The sequence below is a fragment of the Peromyscus maniculatus genome, chromosome 9 (genome assembly GCF_049852395.1).
Source record: "Peromyscus maniculatus bairdii isolate BWxNUB_F1_BW_parent chromosome 9, HU_Pman_BW_mat_3.1, whole genome shotgun sequence".
NCBI classification, from domain to species: Eukaryota; Metazoa; Chordata; class Mammalia; order Rodentia; family Cricetidae; genus Peromyscus; species Peromyscus maniculatus.
This window is the reverse complement of record NC_134860.1, coordinates 118,316,533-118,333,391: the sequence shown is the minus strand read 5'-3', so window position 1 is coordinate 118,333,391 and position 16,859 is coordinate 118,316,533. Positions and strand designations below refer to the sequence as shown.

The following is a 16,859-nucleotide window of genomic DNA, read 5'->3' as shown; positions in this document are numbered from 1 at the left end:
GGCCGAGGGGAAGGATGGCCGCGCCGGGCGGCCGCGGGGCCGCGGGGCCGCCGATCCGCTTACCTCCGCCTGTTTCCGGACCACATTGTCGGGGCTGAGCAGGTTTCCCAGGAGCAGGTAGAACTGTTGCTGCTCCGCCGCGGCCGCCGCCATTGCGCTAGGCGTGAGAGAGAGAAGGAGGGAGCCGTGAGGCACGCTGGCGGGCCGGCGGGAGGGTTGGGGGCGGGCCCAGCGCGGCGACCGGCACCAGCGGCGGCGCGGGGCTGGGGGGCCGGGCGGGAAGGGCGGGGCCGAGGGGGCCGGGGGGGGCGGCCGGGGCGGGGCCGCGCGCCCTCTCACCCCGCCGCGGCCGCCGGCGCCGGCGCCTCATTGGCTCGCGGCCCCGGCGGGGGCGTGTCCGAGGCCGTCCCCCCGCCCCCCTCCCCCGCGAGGGCCGCGCCGATTGGCCACGCACCCTGCGGTGTCGTCACTCCAGCGCGCGCCGGGGGCGGGGCGGGGCCGGCGGGCGGGAGGGCGGCTGCGCGGCGAGGACCGGGGTTGGGTGGGCCGCGCGGGGCGGGCGGGGAGGAGCCGGCCTGGCCCGGCCGCCTCGAGGGGCGTGAGGCCCGGCATGGGAGGAGGGGCCAAGCGCCGGAGCGCGGGAGATTTCGGCGCCGCCGGCTGCCGCGGGTCCCTTGCCTTGCGGCCCGGCGCGTAGCCGCGCCCTCGGGGTTCGGAGCTCCGGGGCCGCTCACCCGATCGCCCCAGCCGCGCGGCCCCCCGGCCTCTGCAGACCCCTCCATCGGCCTGCCGTCCACCCCCCTGGGCTGTGACTCAGGCCACCCCTTCCCGCCGCTGCCCTGTGACTCACGTCCCTGGGCTGCCCCAAGAGGGGGTTGCTCATCCTGGGACTCTCCCGCCCGCGACCGGAGCACACACGCGCCCACCCGGGACCCGCGACCGGCCCCGGTGTTTGGGGCGTCTTTGCTCGCTAAGGTTGGGAGAAGTCGTGAGATACTCCCTAACTCACCGACCTTAGTCGATGCGGGCCAGCGCGGAGGGGCCCAGGGACAGACACTGTCTGTCTGTCTGTCTTAACCCCCCCCCCCCCCCGCCCCCATCTCTTCTGTCTCTCTCCCCTCTCGCCACTCCAGGGCTTAGACATTAGCACCGGCCTGCCTTTCTAGCTGGGACTGCCCAAGCCGGAGAGAGCAGGGCTCACTCAAATCAAAGAACTTGGAGCAAGAAGCCTGCTCAGAATCATGACCACCATTCACAATCACAAATGCTCATATCAAAATAAAATAGAATCGACTCCCAAATTAATGTGTGACATAGTCTGACATTAAAAGAAGGTGGCCCAAGAATGAGAGATTATCCCAAGTTGAAAACTAGATCTACAAAATAGATGTGCTGGCTTCCTGTGGAGAAAGAACCCAATCAGAGTTGCGGACCTTTCTCTACAAATCAGATTCTGTCGTAAAAACCTTGGCTGGCTCTCACAGCCACATGTTTATCCCAGTGCTTTTGCCCAGACTGTTGAGAACTTACTGTGTCCAAAGTATTGCCTAGGCCCAGGATGACAGCGGGTTAAAAAAATTCATCTTGTGTCCAAAGGACACTACCTCCCCTGAGTAATAGGTTTCAACAGCATGTGGCGTGCAGGTAAGATCTACAGCTCAGCAACTCATAGGATTTGACTTGAAGTTTTTATTTCTTGTTGGTGATTCTGCTTTCTGAAAGTCTTAAATATTTTCTCTTAGGTGATTTTAAAGATTGGTCTTAGCCAGGCGGTGGTGGCACACGCCTTTAATCCCAGCACTCGGGAGGCAGAGGCAGGCAGATCTCTGTGAGTTCAAGGCCAGCCTGGGCTACCAAGTGAGTCCCAGGAAAGGCGCAAAGCTACACAGAGAAACCCTGTCTCGAGAAAAAAAAAAAAAAAAAAAAAAAAAAAGATTGGTCTTACGTCACCCGGAGCCAAGTCATGCAGATTCTGGCCAGATACCCTGGAATCCACTTGTAGGTGTGAGAGCCAGCCATGGTTTTCACAGCAGAATTTAGTTGATTTGTGGAGAAATTTCCCTTTCTGGTTTTAGCTGCCACACTGACAGAGTTCTTTCTCTACAGGAGGCCACCACAACTATTTGTACAATTGGTGTCCCACCTGGAAGTCATTCTTTGGCCACATTACTTTTTTCAAGGTCAGAACACTTCACACATTAATTTGGAGTCGATTTATTTTGACATATACATTTATGTGTGTGAATAGTGAACATGATTCTGAGTGTGCTTCTTCCTCATCCAAAGTTCTTAAATTTGAGGGAATTACATACTAACTGATTTTTAATTAACTAGGGTAACAATGAAATAAGACAAATTATCTAGAGGCTTGCTCAGGGTGTACCCGATTGCTAGTTTTAGCTCAGTACCTGCTATATTTTTTTTTTTTTTTTTGGTTTTTCGAGACAGGGTTTCTCTGTGTAGCTTTGCGCCTTTCCTGGAACTCACTTGGTAGCCCAGGCTGGCCTCGAACTCACAGAGATCCGCCTGGCTCTGCCTCCCGAGTGCTGGGATTAAAGGCGTGCGCCACCACTGCCCGGCAACCTGCTATATTTTATATATATTTGTATATGTATGTGTGTATGTATTTTAAATGGCAGTCTATACAGTGCATATTTTATATATATATAAAATCTATATGCAGGGATTGGAGATATAGGTCAGTTAGTAGAGTGCTTGCCAAGCATGTGTGAGGTCCTGGATCTGACAGCACTGCATTAAAGGACTGAAGATTTATGCCTATAATCCCAGTACTCAGGATGTGGCTACATAGAGAGATGAAGACAGCCTGGGCTACATAAGGCTTTGACAAAAAACAAAAACAAAAACAAAACAAAAGCAAAAAAAAAAAAACCTGAAAACTAAATAAATATTCAGTGATTATTAAACAATAGACACCCCAATGTAAGTTTGTATGTCAAGAGATCTATGCTAGGAGTGGCAGTTGTATTATCAGTTTTAGTTTAGTTTTGTTTGTTGAGGCAGGGTCGAATTGTGTAGCTCTGGCTGGGCTACAATTCACAGAGATCATACTGTATCTCCCAAGTGCTGGGATTAAAGGTGTGTACCTGTTGATGGCTCAAAAGGTGTTTAGTTCAAAAGATGTGCCTTCAGTTGCAAAATACACATGAAATTTTAAAGACAATAAGGCATTAATAACATTTTATATTGATAACATCACGTACAAATAGTTTATTGGGTTAAAGTCAATGAAATTTATAAACTATATTATTACATATATCAATCATTTCAGCTATCTCTCTTTGCTTATTAAAGTATGGCTAGTTAGAAACTCAGAAGTAACATGGGGTTTGAGTTTTTGGCTTAAATTTCTATTGGGTAGTGCTTTGCTAGAGAATTAAATAAGTAACTAAACAGTTGTTTATATAGTTTGTCGTTTAGATTAACTAAAGGACTTGAATAAATCAGTTACCTACAGTGTTTTCTGTTGCTCCCAGTTTTTTTACTTGATCCTCAGGGATTTGGAGACATGGCACAGCACTTTCTGAGCGGTGTTCCTTGCTTAGGAATTTCCTTTCCCTGCTGGTTTGACAGAAATAGAGTTGGGGACCTTTAGAAGACAATCGGCTCAAGTCAGATCCTGTAGAATAAGAACTCATGACTTAGTCCCAGCCCTAAAGGATACCTGAGTTTGATCCCCAGGACCCACAGGAGAAAAAGAGACCTGACTCCCCCAAGTTGTCTGTTGATGTCTACACACAGATACACACACACACACACACACACAGAGAGACACACACAGAGACAAATAGACACACAAGCACACACAAATAAATGGTATAAAAAAGTTAAATCAGCTGGACGGTGGTGGCACACGCCTTTAATCCCAGCACTCGGGAGGCAGAGCCAGGAAGATCTCTATGAGTTCAAGGCCAGCCTGGACTACCAAGTGAGTTCCAGGAAAGGCGCAAAGTTACACAGAGAAACCCTGTCTCGAAAAAAAACAAAAACAAAACAAAACAAAAAACAAAAACAAAAAAGTTAAATCAAGTACTGGTCAAGAGCTAAAGAAAAATAGAATTTTCTGGATGATGACTTCATTTAAATGTGGCAAATGGATTTAAATAATGTCCCCTTTGCTGCATTTTAAACATGAAATAAAAATAGACTTAGCAGAAGGATTTCATTTTTAAGATTAATGTTTTTACTTAGAACACAAATATGTTGAATGTAAAAGAATGGAAAAAGACACATCATATAAACAGTTTCCAAAAGAAGGCTGAGAGGACAGCACTTCTATCACACAAAGGAGATCCGGGACCAAAGGTGTCTTGAGAGCTAGGTAGAGTGGGCAGCTGAAGCCTGAGGACCTTCAAGGACCTCGAGTTTCAGGCCTCAAAAAGCCAAATGAGTTCAATCCTTGGAACCCACGTAAAGGCAGGAGAGAACCAACTTCCCACAAAGTTGTCTTCTGAACTCTGTGTGTGGCACACTTACACCCACATACATACATCACACACACATTTTTAAAACCAAAATGTCATTTGTGATGGGATATTTCTATTACAAAAAGGTTAACCAATCAGAACGATACAGGTTAAAATTAACATAACCCCCACACGTCTCTGTCAGAGGACAGGGAGCTGGCTCTCTCCTTCTCTAATCTGGGTCTCAGGGATTGAACTCAGAGTATCTGATTTGGCGGCGAGTGCCTTTATTGGCTGATCTATCTTGCCAGCTCAGACATAGAAGTTTTAAACACACATAACTAACAGTAAGGCCCAAATACACAAAGTAGAATCTGTCCCACTTAAGAAATAAGATGATTCAGTGAGAACAGTCTGGGACTTCGGCCCCTACTCTCAGCAGTAACTGACGGTTAACGGCATATAGAGAGAAGACGGAGTAGACAAGACATGCTGCGAACCCAGTGCCTCTACTACATCTGCACAGGACACACCGCCCAATGAACATCTCTCTGGGTGCACACTTCCCCAGCCCGTACACAGCATAGTCCAGAGTGGATCCGATTTTTAAAAGGTTGGAAGCATAAAACACTTGCTCTCTGACCACAATAGATTGAGATTAGATATCAAGACTACCAGAAGTCAAAGAACTTGACATATATGTGGAGATTAACCAGTACAACCTTCAATGGCAGCTGTACTAGAGAACTCACAAGAGAAATTAGAAAATACCAGAGGAGAATGATACAACTGTCTGCCAGCAGCTCTTACAGAACGCCATGACAGCAGGCTCACAGGGAAAGCAGAGCTGTAACACCTACGTAAGAAAAGACACAGATGCTAGGAGCAATGGTTTCTTCCAGTAATCCCAGCACTTAGGAGGCTGGGCTCCTGATTATCCTGCTGCCATCTCCCCAGTGCTGGGATAACAGGACTGTGCCATCATGCCTAGCTCCCAGTTTTGACAAAGGTCCCGTGATGGTTAATATATTGTTTTTCCAGTTGGCTACTTTGTGGTACCCAGTTGTCTGGTAAAAATGCAAGGCTACTGCTGTGAAGGGATGTGAGGGATGTGATTCAACGTTTGTAATTAATCAACTCAGTAAAACAGATTACCCTCTATGAGGTGTGTTCATTTTCTGCAATCAACTGAGGCCCTAATAAGAACCACCCAAATGAACTCACATCTCAGGATTAAATGAACTATTAGGATCATCATACAAAGTGACATCAGACACAAATACCCAAATATTCTATGAAATGTCCAGAATGAATAGTTGCCATGTGCCTGGGGGATGGGACAGAGGAGAGGGGTGAGTGAGTAGAATACTACTGATAGTTCTGTAGCTTCTTTTGGGGGGCCATAGTTACTTCAACTGTCTACTTGGCACAACCCACAGTCATCAGGGAAGCGCGAGCTTCAACTGAGGAGCTGCCTAAATCAGATTAGCCTGTAAGCAAGGCTGTGGGGCATTTTCTTGGTTGTCGATTGGCGTGGGACGGCCCAGCCCATGGTGGGAAGGTTGAAAGCCAGCAGCACAAGCCTTTAAGCAGCCATTCTCTGTTGGTTTGCCTTGCTCCTACCTTGATCCCCCTCTATGATAGACTATAATTTATGAGGTACAGTATAAGCTCTTTCCAAGTTGCTTTTGGTCATGGTGTTTATTCTGAGTAAATTTCTGAGTAGCAGAAAGCACTCTAGGCCCAGGGTGATGAAGAGGTTCATGAATACAGCAGTGGTAATGGATGTACACTTCTGGATATTCTAAACTAACAACTGTGTACTTTAGAAGGTTGGACTGAAGCTGGGGAGATGCTTTAGGCTGTAAAGGCACTTGCCAGTCTAAGCCTAACAACCTGAGTTCGATTCTGTGACCTCTGTGGTAGAAGGAGAGAACTGATTCCTGCAAATTGTCCTGACATCCACAGGCACTGAGTTACATAAACACTGGACATACACATGTGCAAATCCATACACATGCAATAAATAACTAAATTAATTTAAAAAAAATACTGAACCAAGCTGGTGGTGCACACCATCAGTCCCAGCCCTCAGGAGGTAGAGGCAGGCTGATCTCTATGAGTTTGTGACCAGTTGGGTCTACATAGCAAGCTCCAGGCTAACCGAGGCACACAGTGAGACCCTGTCTCAAAAAAGCAAAAGACAAAACAACCCCCCCCCCTCAAAAAAAACCCAAACCAAAAACTAAATGAAAAAGGTTCATCTTTATGATACAGGGATTACTGTATCATACAGTATAGTTATTATTTTAAAATACTGTACAAATCTGAAGGCAGTTCATCTTGACCTCAGTTACTGAATCTTTTCCCATCATTTTAACAGTTTCTTTTTTCTTGTGTTCAGAACATATGGATGACAGCATCCATAGCTCTCAGACCTCTGAACATTCCTACGCCGGTGTTTGGGGAGGAACAGAACAGGGCAGCTCCAGCGGGACTCAGCCTTCCCTTCTTTGCCATTCACAGAGAATGCCTCACCGCTGGACGGCTATGCTTTGCCTAGAGCACCGCGTGGCACTCCCAGTGAGCAGTGCCTGTGTGACATCATATGGCAAACTCAGCCCCTGGAGAGATGGACCGTTAGCAACCTGAAGGACTTTCTGCCCATCTTCCTCACTTCTGTCCACTCTCTGCACTCTGTACCATGCCTAACTACATTAGTATTTAGCGAACATCTTGGCCATTTGTATGTTTAATGGATATTTGGTGGGTCCCTTCACTACGGTGGGAGCCGCAAGGCTGTGGAGGTTGACTGGTAAGCTTGAAGACAGAGTTGCCTCCCTCTGTTTCTTTTTCTTTCTGAGGAGGTCTTACTATGTAGATCAGGTTGGCCATAAAATCACCGTCTTACCGCCTCCACCTCCTCCACCTCGTCAGTGATAGGATCACAGGCATATTCTACCACACCCCCATGCTGAGAGTCTTTTGAGATAATGAACTAGTGAACTGAGAAGATAATTTGCCACAATGATAAGTGAGAGAAAGAATAGTGGAATCAAGAATGATTGGAGTGGGATGGGATGTTACATTCCGGCCATGGTCTATCTTTGCCCTGAGATAAGATCTCCTCTTGAACCAGAACAGAAACTTGCTGGCTCACCTGGCCAGGAAGCTCTCAGGAGCTGCCCATCTCTGCCTCCCAACATTTAAATTACAGAGTCTCACAGTCATGTCCGGCTTTTTATATGGGTGCTAATGATTCGAACTTGGGTCCTTACACTTTAAGAACAGCAGCTTTTATTTTGTGAGCACCCTGACCTCAAATTCTCTATGTACTGAGGATGATCTTGAACTCTGATCCTTCTGCCTCCACCTCCCAAGTGCTGGGATTATAGGTGTGTTCCACCATGCCTGGATTTCTCTCCCTTTGTGATTGCAAGCATTTCTTTAGTACCTAGGACTTCACTAATGAGTGAGAAACCTTTGTAAGGACAAACAGATGCAAAGGGAAGGGTGTCATTTCATATTATCTTTGACAAAAAATTTTTTTAATCTTTTTCTTACACATCAGGAGAGGTAAGATTACTCAATAGAAAGGAAATAACTCAATTTTCTTTTAAGATGTTTTTAAAATGTATTATTGTGTGAACATGTGCATGGTGTATGTATGTGGGTACATGTGTCGTGGCAATCATGAGGTCAGAGCACAACTCTATGGAGTGGGTTCTCTCCTTCCGCCTTTACTATGGGATCCAAGGTCATCAAACTTGGGCAACAAGTCCCTCTGCCTGCGATCCATCTCACTGGCCCCAGTTTTCTTTAACTGTGAGCTCTCCTGACATCTAATCCACTTCACCTCTTCCTTAGCAATGTGGAGTCAAAGCCTCACCTGAGGAGTGAGACCAGCACAGGACACCTCCAGTTTAATCTAAGCATTTACACACATTTTGTTCACGCAGACACCTCCTGTTTTAACCTAAGCTTTTACAGACTTTGCTTTGTTCATGCTCACACTTTTGTTCGAGCGTTCAGAGAGGTAATGGTCCCCACCCTTTTGGAGAATGTGTCCAGGGTGTAAGGAGAGTAAGAATGTGTTTTCAGGGCCGTGTGCCTTGTAAAATCACATCGAAGTCGAACTGTGGGGTGACAACAGTGACGTGTTGGAGAACACACTGGGAAAATCGGCAGAAAGTTAAAACGGCTTTTAAAGTTGCGTGGGTGCTCAGGAGAACTTTTGAAAAAAAATTACACATTACACACACACACACAGACACACACACACACACACGCATGCACACAGACACACAGACACACACACACATACACACACGCACACACACACACAGACACACACACACACACACACGCGCGCACGCACGCACGCACACACACACACAGACACACACACACACACAACACACACACACAGGTCAGAGGACAGCTCTGTGAGTGGGTTCTGTCCTTCCACCTCCATGTGGGATCCAGACAGAGCAGAGCAGGGCACGTGCTTTCGTCACGGAACCGCCCTCCAGCCCTTGAACTCCCTGACAGCAATGAATTGCCTTTTCTCCGTGGTGGGGAAAGTACAAGAACTGGACCTTAGGGTCAGGAGTCCCTGGCCCCTGGCCCCTGTCTCCGCTAACACCTGTGATCCTGGCTCTCCTGGCTGCCTTATCTGCGCACTGAGAGGGCTGGACCAGTTCCCTGGGGTGTCTTCCTGCTATCCATTGTGCTGTAATAGAGCATCCCCCAGAGCAGCAGCTCCTGGGGTTATTTGCCCTGGGGCTTACAGATCTGTGTCCCCACATCTTCCTGGTTTTTAGGAGCTGTTTTCCTCTGTCATCTGCCGTCATTTGTGGTAACTGCTAACAAAAAATGGCAGCTGTCTTAGTCTGTCGGCTACTTGCTCTCTGGTTTTCTGTGAGCCCTAAAAGCCAGGAAGCCAGGGTAGCAGAAGCTACACTTACTGCTTGGAGGAGCAGAGCACATCTCCTCAAGAGTAGCACACATAGTAACAACTATTTGGCCACTTATATACTTTGTTTATTTGAGACATGTAGCCTGGGCTGGCCTTGGCTTGCCATGTAGCTGAGGATAACAATGTTTGTTGGAGGGAGGAGGGGCTTTTTTGAGACCAGGTCTTGCTCTAGATCCCTGATTGGCTTGGGATTCACTACATAGACCAGGTTGGCCTCAAATCCTGAGCGGAGCCTACTTTTGCTTCCCGAATGCTGGGGTCACAGGCGTGAGCTCTCACATCTGGCTTTATGGGCTTCATTTGATGCTGGATTGAGCTCAGAGTTTCATGCATGCTAGACTAGGACTCTACCAACTGAGCCACACTGCCAGTCCCGCTGACTTTTTTTTATAACTGTGTGCCAGTGTTCTCCTCTCTCTAGAGCTGATACAATGTCCCAATCCAAAGCTGTCTCTCCTGCTGGTGCCGCCCACCATTCACACTCGAGGGGGCAGAACTGTTTACGAAGCTCCATGGAGTAGGTGCCTTGGCCCATTATCTGATCATTCCCTTTGCCAGGTAACACTGGCTTTACCCTGGTGAGGACTCTCACTCCTCTAAGAAGTGGCTGAGGAGGTGGTTCATTAAGGGAGCCCTGTTCTGGTTACTGAATGATTGATTGGGCTTCCCCACACTGAAGATGAAATATTTCCCCCTCATTTACTTGACTAGCAGTCTCCGAAAGCTGAGATGAAATACGCTCACTGCTGAAAGGACGCGGCCATAGCGACCAGGAAGGCCCAAAGAGGGGACTCCAGAGACCTTAAACAGAACATGGTGGGGTGCTTGAGAAGTCATTCACTGAGGGCCAGTCTGCCTTCAAGTACCTCTTTTCTGCTGGGATGGGGGGAGAACAGGCTGGTGGATTTCATTTAAATTACTTGGGGACTAGGTGAAGAAACCAAGAAATGAATATCAGAATTATAAAGGGAAATAGGTCTTTCTGTCACTTAGGAAATGAAGAGGGAAGCCAGATGGACCCAACAATGACTTACTTGGGTGTTGCAAAGATCCTGGTCAGGAAAAGTAGCTGTGCTCAAACATGGGCCCTGGTAAGGTTTCTCCCCAGAAGCACCTGCGTGAGATAAAAGCCCACCTCTGACACACTGTGGGGCGTGAGGCCAACACTGCTTGAAGCAGCTCTGATCAATCAATCAAGTTGATAGACACAGTGGATAGACAGTGCAGCGGCAGAGGGTGCCTTTCTTTATTTTTTCATCTTTTAGATTTGCTTCCTCTGACATCCCCTCCCCCAAGATGCTGCACTTCCAACCCCGGGGAACAGGAGAGCCAAATGAGCCCCCCCGGAACCCAGCCTGAAACCCCTCCCCACTCCGAAGCCCCAGGTCGTCCCTGTCGGGGAGGTGGGGGGGAGCCCGGGGTCACTTACAGTAGTCAAGGCTGTTCTCGGCACTATGCTTGCTACGGTCACAGGATGGCACTAACCCTCAGTTCTGACCTCACGGCTCAGAGAGGTCACCATGGAGACAGCAGATTGCAATTGTGACCTCCTGCGTGTCAGCAGTGTGCCACTGGTGGCCATTTGAGTTTGCCCACCCCCTCGGCTGCAGGGGCCTGGACTGTAAATTTGGATATCACAGGGCGAGTATACCTGAACCCATAGAAGGGAAAAGAAGCTACTGCCCTGGAGAACAAACTCATGGAGTCGAGGGGTCGGGATGGGACACAAATACACCTCCAACTTCATCTTTGAGCCGTATGAGTAGTCCCTTCACCTGTGGATTTCAATGCTCTTTGTTCTTCCGAACTAAACAGAATCAGTCCCACAAATAAGCATCTATAAATTTATGTGGAAGCAATAGGAAACTCCATATTAAATCAGGCTCTGACATTCGGGTGTGCAGTAAAATTCTTACATGACATATGCACTCCAGTTGGGTCTTACATTTTTCTGAATGCCCATGTGGCTACAGTTACTGCCTTTTTATTCTCATTATCTCAGAAGTAACTATACATTGTCGGTTTTAAAACCGTTTAAGGAGACTTATGCCGAACCCATTCTGTGAGTCCTGTTTCTTCTTGGTGAGGAGAGAATAAAGCGCATGCCCTCCGAGGGTCTCCAGAAAGGTTCTCACACCCGTCCTTTGCTCCCCACCTTCCATTTTCATTGTGTGGCGCTGGCCATGGTCGGTTCTCAGGCAGGGCATTTTCCTCAAGGATTCTACAAGGAACTTAAAAGCAGGTTTTCTGTTTTTCAATAGGCAGTCTCATGTGGCTCAGGCTGGCCTTGAACTCCATGTGATAGAGTCGAGCTTGGACTTCCAACTTTCCAGCCTCCACCTCGAAAGTCCCTGAATTGCAGGCATGCGCCACCTCACCCAGCTCAAAACCAGATTTTCTGAAATGTATGAAGAACATGTTGAGGAGCAAGATTCTCAGACATTCCCCCTGCCTTGGTGACTGGTTGCTTGGTTTTGGCTGTGGAGCTTGGCTGAGCCCTGGTTATCCCCAGCCCACACCACAGACTAAACGTGAGAGGAGCATTTATCAGCACTGGCTCAGCAGGCACAAGAGTGCGAGACCTGTGACTAGGCTAGCCATTGATAAAGGTAGCCTAGAGTGTCAGGGGCAGAGAGGACTGGGGTGGGCGTTTTGTATTATGGTCCCTGTACCTGTCACTCATCCTGCTTTAATCAAGAGCCATGAGTATATCATGCATATGGGCGGACATATGTATGTGTGTGTGCACAGGAAGACCAGAAGTCAATGTCAGCTACGTTGGCTATCACCCTCCAGCTGACCTTTTGATACAAAGACATTGAGGTGGTTTGAATAGGATGTACCCCTAATCTGGCTGGGTCGTGGTGGCACACGCCTTTAATGCCAGCATCAGGGAGACAGGGACAGGTAGATCTCTGTGAGTTCGAGGCCAGCCTGGTCTACAGAGTGAGTTCCAGGACAGGCTTCAAAGCTACACAGAGAAACTCTGTCTCGAAAAACAAACAAATAAAAAGATGTGCCCCTGATCTCAGGCATATGAATATTTGGTCCCAATGGTGAAAAGTTGTTGTTGGTGTTTGCATAAGTTTGGGAGATGTGGCCTTGCTAGAGGAAGTATGTCATGGGGAGGGGGGTGGCCTTTGAGGTTTCAAAGGCCATGTACCTTTCCCAGTTCACTCTCTCTGCTTCCTGCTTGTGCTTCAAGATGTGTGCTCTCAGCTTGCTGTTCTCGCTGGCCACCTCTGCTCCATCATCATGGACTCTAATGCTCTGGAACTGTGAGCCCAGATAAACCCCTCCTTCTATAAGCTGCCTTGATCACGGAACTCCATGGATCTGCTCATCTCTGCTGCTACCCCCATGCCAGGGTTACAGATGTATACAGCCATTCCTGCCTTTTCACATGGGTACTTGGGATTCAGACTAGGACTTACTGCTTCCATGGTAGGCGCTTTGCTGGCTGAGCCATCTTCTTGCCCCTGCTAATTACTTTTTAGCTGTCCTTTTTGACTTAACATTAGGTTTGGATCCATCCAGCTATTCATACTCACTTCTCAGAATTTATTTTAATGCACCTCTTCAGGGTGGCAGTTTGTATGGCAATGGTGGGTGATACACATGGGTTCTTGTTAATGAACAGGACAACACCTGTCCTTAATTCTTAGCCAGTGAGGTCATATGGGATTCAAGGCACCAATTGCATGGCTTTGGTGGTTTGAATAGTAATGGCTCCCATAGGAGGCAGGCAGTGGTGGTTGTATACTTTTAACCCCAGCACTCAGGAGGCAGAGGCAAGCAGATCCTGAGTTCAAGACCAGCCTGGTCTATAAAGCATGTTCCAGGACAGCCAGGGCTATACAGAGAAACTCTGTTTTGAAAAACAAACAAACAAACAAACAAACAAACAAACAAACAAACAAATAAACAAACAAAACAAAAGAATGGCTCCCATAGGCTCCAGTATTTAAATGCTTGGTCCCCAGTTGCTGGAACTGTTTGAGAGCAATTAGGAGGTATGGCCTTGTTGGAGGAGGTGTGGCCTTGTTGGAGGAGGTGTGGCCTTGTTGGAGGAGGTGTGGCCTTGTTGGAGGAGGTGTGGCTTGTTGGAGGAAGTGTGGCCTTGTTGGAGGAAGTGTGGCCTTGTTGGAGGAAGTGTGGCCTTGTTGGAGGAGGTGTGGCCCTGGAGGAGGTGTGGCATTGTTGGAGTGGGTGTGGCGTTGTTGGAGTGGGTGTGGCCTTGTTGGAGTGGGTGTGGCCTTGTTAGAGGAGGTGTGTCACTGGAGGTGGGCTTTGAAGTTTCAGAAGCCCATGCCAGGCCCAGTGTTGTTCTCTTTGATTGACACTTGCAGGTTGGATGTGAGCTCTCAGCTACTGCTCCAGCACTATGCCTGCCTGCCACTGCCCTCCCCATCATGATGTTCATGGACTAAGTCTCTGAAGTTGTAAACAAGCTGCTAATTAAATGCTTTTCTTTTATAAGTTTCTTTTGTCATGGTCTCTCCTCACATCAACAATAACCAAGACAAAGTCCTTCAGCTATCCCTGAAGCAGTCCTGATTTCTCTCAGACTCCTAGACCTCAGCATTACATCTGCCCACTCACACATGGGCACACGCTTGCTTCCCTCCTACCAGGACTAGTTTTATTTTAGGGAATGTTGAGTCTGTGGACTTAAAAAAATAACTAAAAAGAAGTTCTGAAATGTTCACATTTAACTGAAGTAACATATAGCTCATTCCAGAGCTGAAGGGAGAGGCCAGGAAGCCATGCTCTTTCCCAGCTTTGGCTGCACCCTTTGTGAGTGTACTGTTGTGGAGAGCCAGTACAGGGCTCTTTGGGAGCATGGCTTCATACTGCCTCATGGATCTGGTGAAACCATTCCGCTAGTGTGGAAAGTGGACCACCACCTGATGTAATCCAGATAAAAGCTGCCTTTCTTCTTGTTTACTTAGTTTTAAATTGTATTTATCTATTCTTCGAGACTCTCATACATGTATTCAATGCTTTTATTTGCTTTTGAGACAGTTTCTTAAACTGCAGTGTAAGCTGTCCTGAAACTCACTTATTTAATCTAGGCAATCCTCCTGCTTCAGTCTCCTGAGTGCTGGGATTACAGGCATGAGCCGCCACACCTGCCTGGGATTTATTCGTTCCTTTTCCAGCAGCAGTTCTAAATGCCACAGGAAATTAAGCAGGATAACATTCGTGGGGCTTTGCCTTGTGGCCTGTGACGGTGTGCTTCCACATGGAGAGCCAGCTCTATCCCTCAAAGGACCTGCCTGAAGTGACACTCATAAGTTTTCACAATCCTTTGGCTCAAATATTCATGACTGTGGGAGATGGGGACCCTTTGTCGCATTATGTCCTTGGCTTCCATGTATAAAACTCAAACTTGTAGGGACTGGGGAGATGGCCCAGTTATTAAAGTGCTTGAGTTCAATTCCCCAGTACCTACACGAAAAAAGGAAAAAGCTAGGTGTGTGATGTGTGCTCACACTCCCAGTGCTGAGGGAGTGAAGACAGGTAGATCCCAAGGCTCTTGGGTTAGCCAGCCTGTCTTCCCTGTGAATTCTAGGCCAGTGAGAATGACTGATTGTCTCACAAAACAAGGTGATGAGTTCCTGAGGACACTTGAGGTTGTCTTCTGTCTTTCACATGCACACACCTCCCCCGCCCCACAGGTACACAACCTGTACACAATCGAACGTCTAGTGGAGAAGCTCTTTTGAAGTGTTGATTTATTGAAACGGAAGGGATCAAGGGATTCCAGTTCATACCGTTAGCACTCCTGTAATTCATTTAATAAAGGGCTAGATCGGGAACAACCCAGAGATTAATACTTTAATCTGCAACCTAACCTTTCAAAAAAGATTCTTGTGAGTAAAGAATCTGAACAGACAGTCTTCTAAAGAACATGTACAGTTAGCCAATAAATGTATGAGAGGTGTTGAACATTAGTCATGGGAATATGCAAATCAAAGCAGTAATGAGATGCCACTCCACACCCACCGAAGTGGCAAGAGTGTGGAAGATTAGGATTCTCTCACATTGTTGGAGGGAACGTGAAGTGCTATGGCAGAAGAGAACATGGTCCAGTAGTTAGTCTTTAAGAAGTTAAACAGAGGCCAGCAAGATGGTTTCTCTCTCTCTCTCTCTCTCTCTCTCTCTCTCTCTCTCTCTCTCTCTCTCTCACACACACACACACACACACACACACACACACACACACACATCCTTTCACCCTGTAGACTAGGGTGGCCTCAAACTCACTATGTGGTCCAGCCTAGTCTCAAACTTGTAGAGACCATCTTGCCTCAGCTCTTGGAGTGCTGGGGTTATAGATAAGAGCTACTACACCAAGTTAAAAAGTAATAAATTCTGATATGTGCCATAATGTTGGGTTTCCTTTAGAAACATTGTGCCCGGGGATAGAAGTAGCCACAGAAGGTGGCATTGAGTCTATTTCTATGAAACAGCCAGGAAAGGCAAATCTACAGAGAGCAAGTAGATTGTAGACGTGTAGGCTTAGGGAAGAATGCGAGATGAGAACTTAAATTATTTTTTAATAAATAGATGAACGTGTTGTAGCGTGATTACTTTTGTGATTGTACAGCTATGAACAAACTAAAAACCATTGAATCTTACACTTTAAATGGGTAAATTGTATGGTGTATGATTATGTGTCAAGAAAGAAAGAAAGTGCTGGGGGGGTGTATAGCCAAATAGTAGAGCTTCTTGGTTCTGTTCCCAATGTTACACACACACACACACACACACACACACACACACACACACACACACACACACAGAGACAGACAGACAGACAGACAGACAGACAGACAGACAGACAGACAGAGACAGAGGACACATACATACAGAGTTCTATGTCAGTTTCTAATGATCTTGGCTGCCAGAAATGTTTTATTACTTATTTCTGAATTTCTTATTCACATCTTAGATGTGAGCTCTGCTCTTCTGACTCTTGAGTTTGGAGAAGTGCACATTTCCTTCATATAACAATGGCATCATATAACCTGCTTACCTCTCTCTCTCTAAGGCATGTTCCTGTGAACTGATTAAAAGGTTAAATATTCTTGTAATGCAAACATTAAATTATGACAACATGAATCAGGTGGTAGTGGCACACACCTTTAATCCCAGCACTCGGGAGGCAGAGCCAGGAGATCTCTGTGAGTTCGAGGCCAGCCTGGTCTACAAAGCGAGATACAGGAGAGGCACCAAAGCTACACAGAGAAACCCTGTCTCAAAAAAACATTATGGCAATATTAGCTACATCATTCAAAACCAAGATATTAAGTGAGCATAGTAGCTCACATCTGTAATCCTAGCATGTGTGAGTTAGAGACCCCAGGTTTAGGAGTTTAGGGTCATCTTCTATTACATAGCCAGTTATGTGGTTCCCTTTTCCCTCATAGTCCATTGGCCACCAGTCC

At 47.2% G+C, this 16,859-nt stretch overlaps 1 protein-coding gene across 4 annotated transcripts in view; it reads right to left on the bottom strand.

The window, feature by feature from the left end:
• The window catches only part of Ipo5 (importin 5), a 50,240-nt gene extending 39,227 nt beyond the window's left edge, over positions 1-11,013 (bottom strand). The window contains exons 1-4 of one of the 4 annotated variants that reach the window (XM_076545571.1): positions 10,835-11,013; positions 10,440-10,519; positions 3,477-3,582; positions 64-157 (exon numbers count right to left, since the gene is read on the bottom strand). In XM_076545571.1, coding sequence (XP_076401686.1) covers positions 64-153 — 90 coding nt within the window. In that variant the 5' untranslated portion in view covers positions 154-157; positions 3,477-3,582; positions 10,440-10,519; positions 10,835-11,013. Of the gene's footprint in view, positions 1-63; positions 158-3,472; positions 3,583-10,439; positions 10,520-10,834 lie in introns of all 4 variants that reach the window. The other 3 variants (XM_076545572.1, XM_076545574.1, XM_076545573.1) reach the window with 3 other exon arrangements.
• Between the last annotated feature and the right edge of the window lie 5,846 nt (positions 11,014-16,859).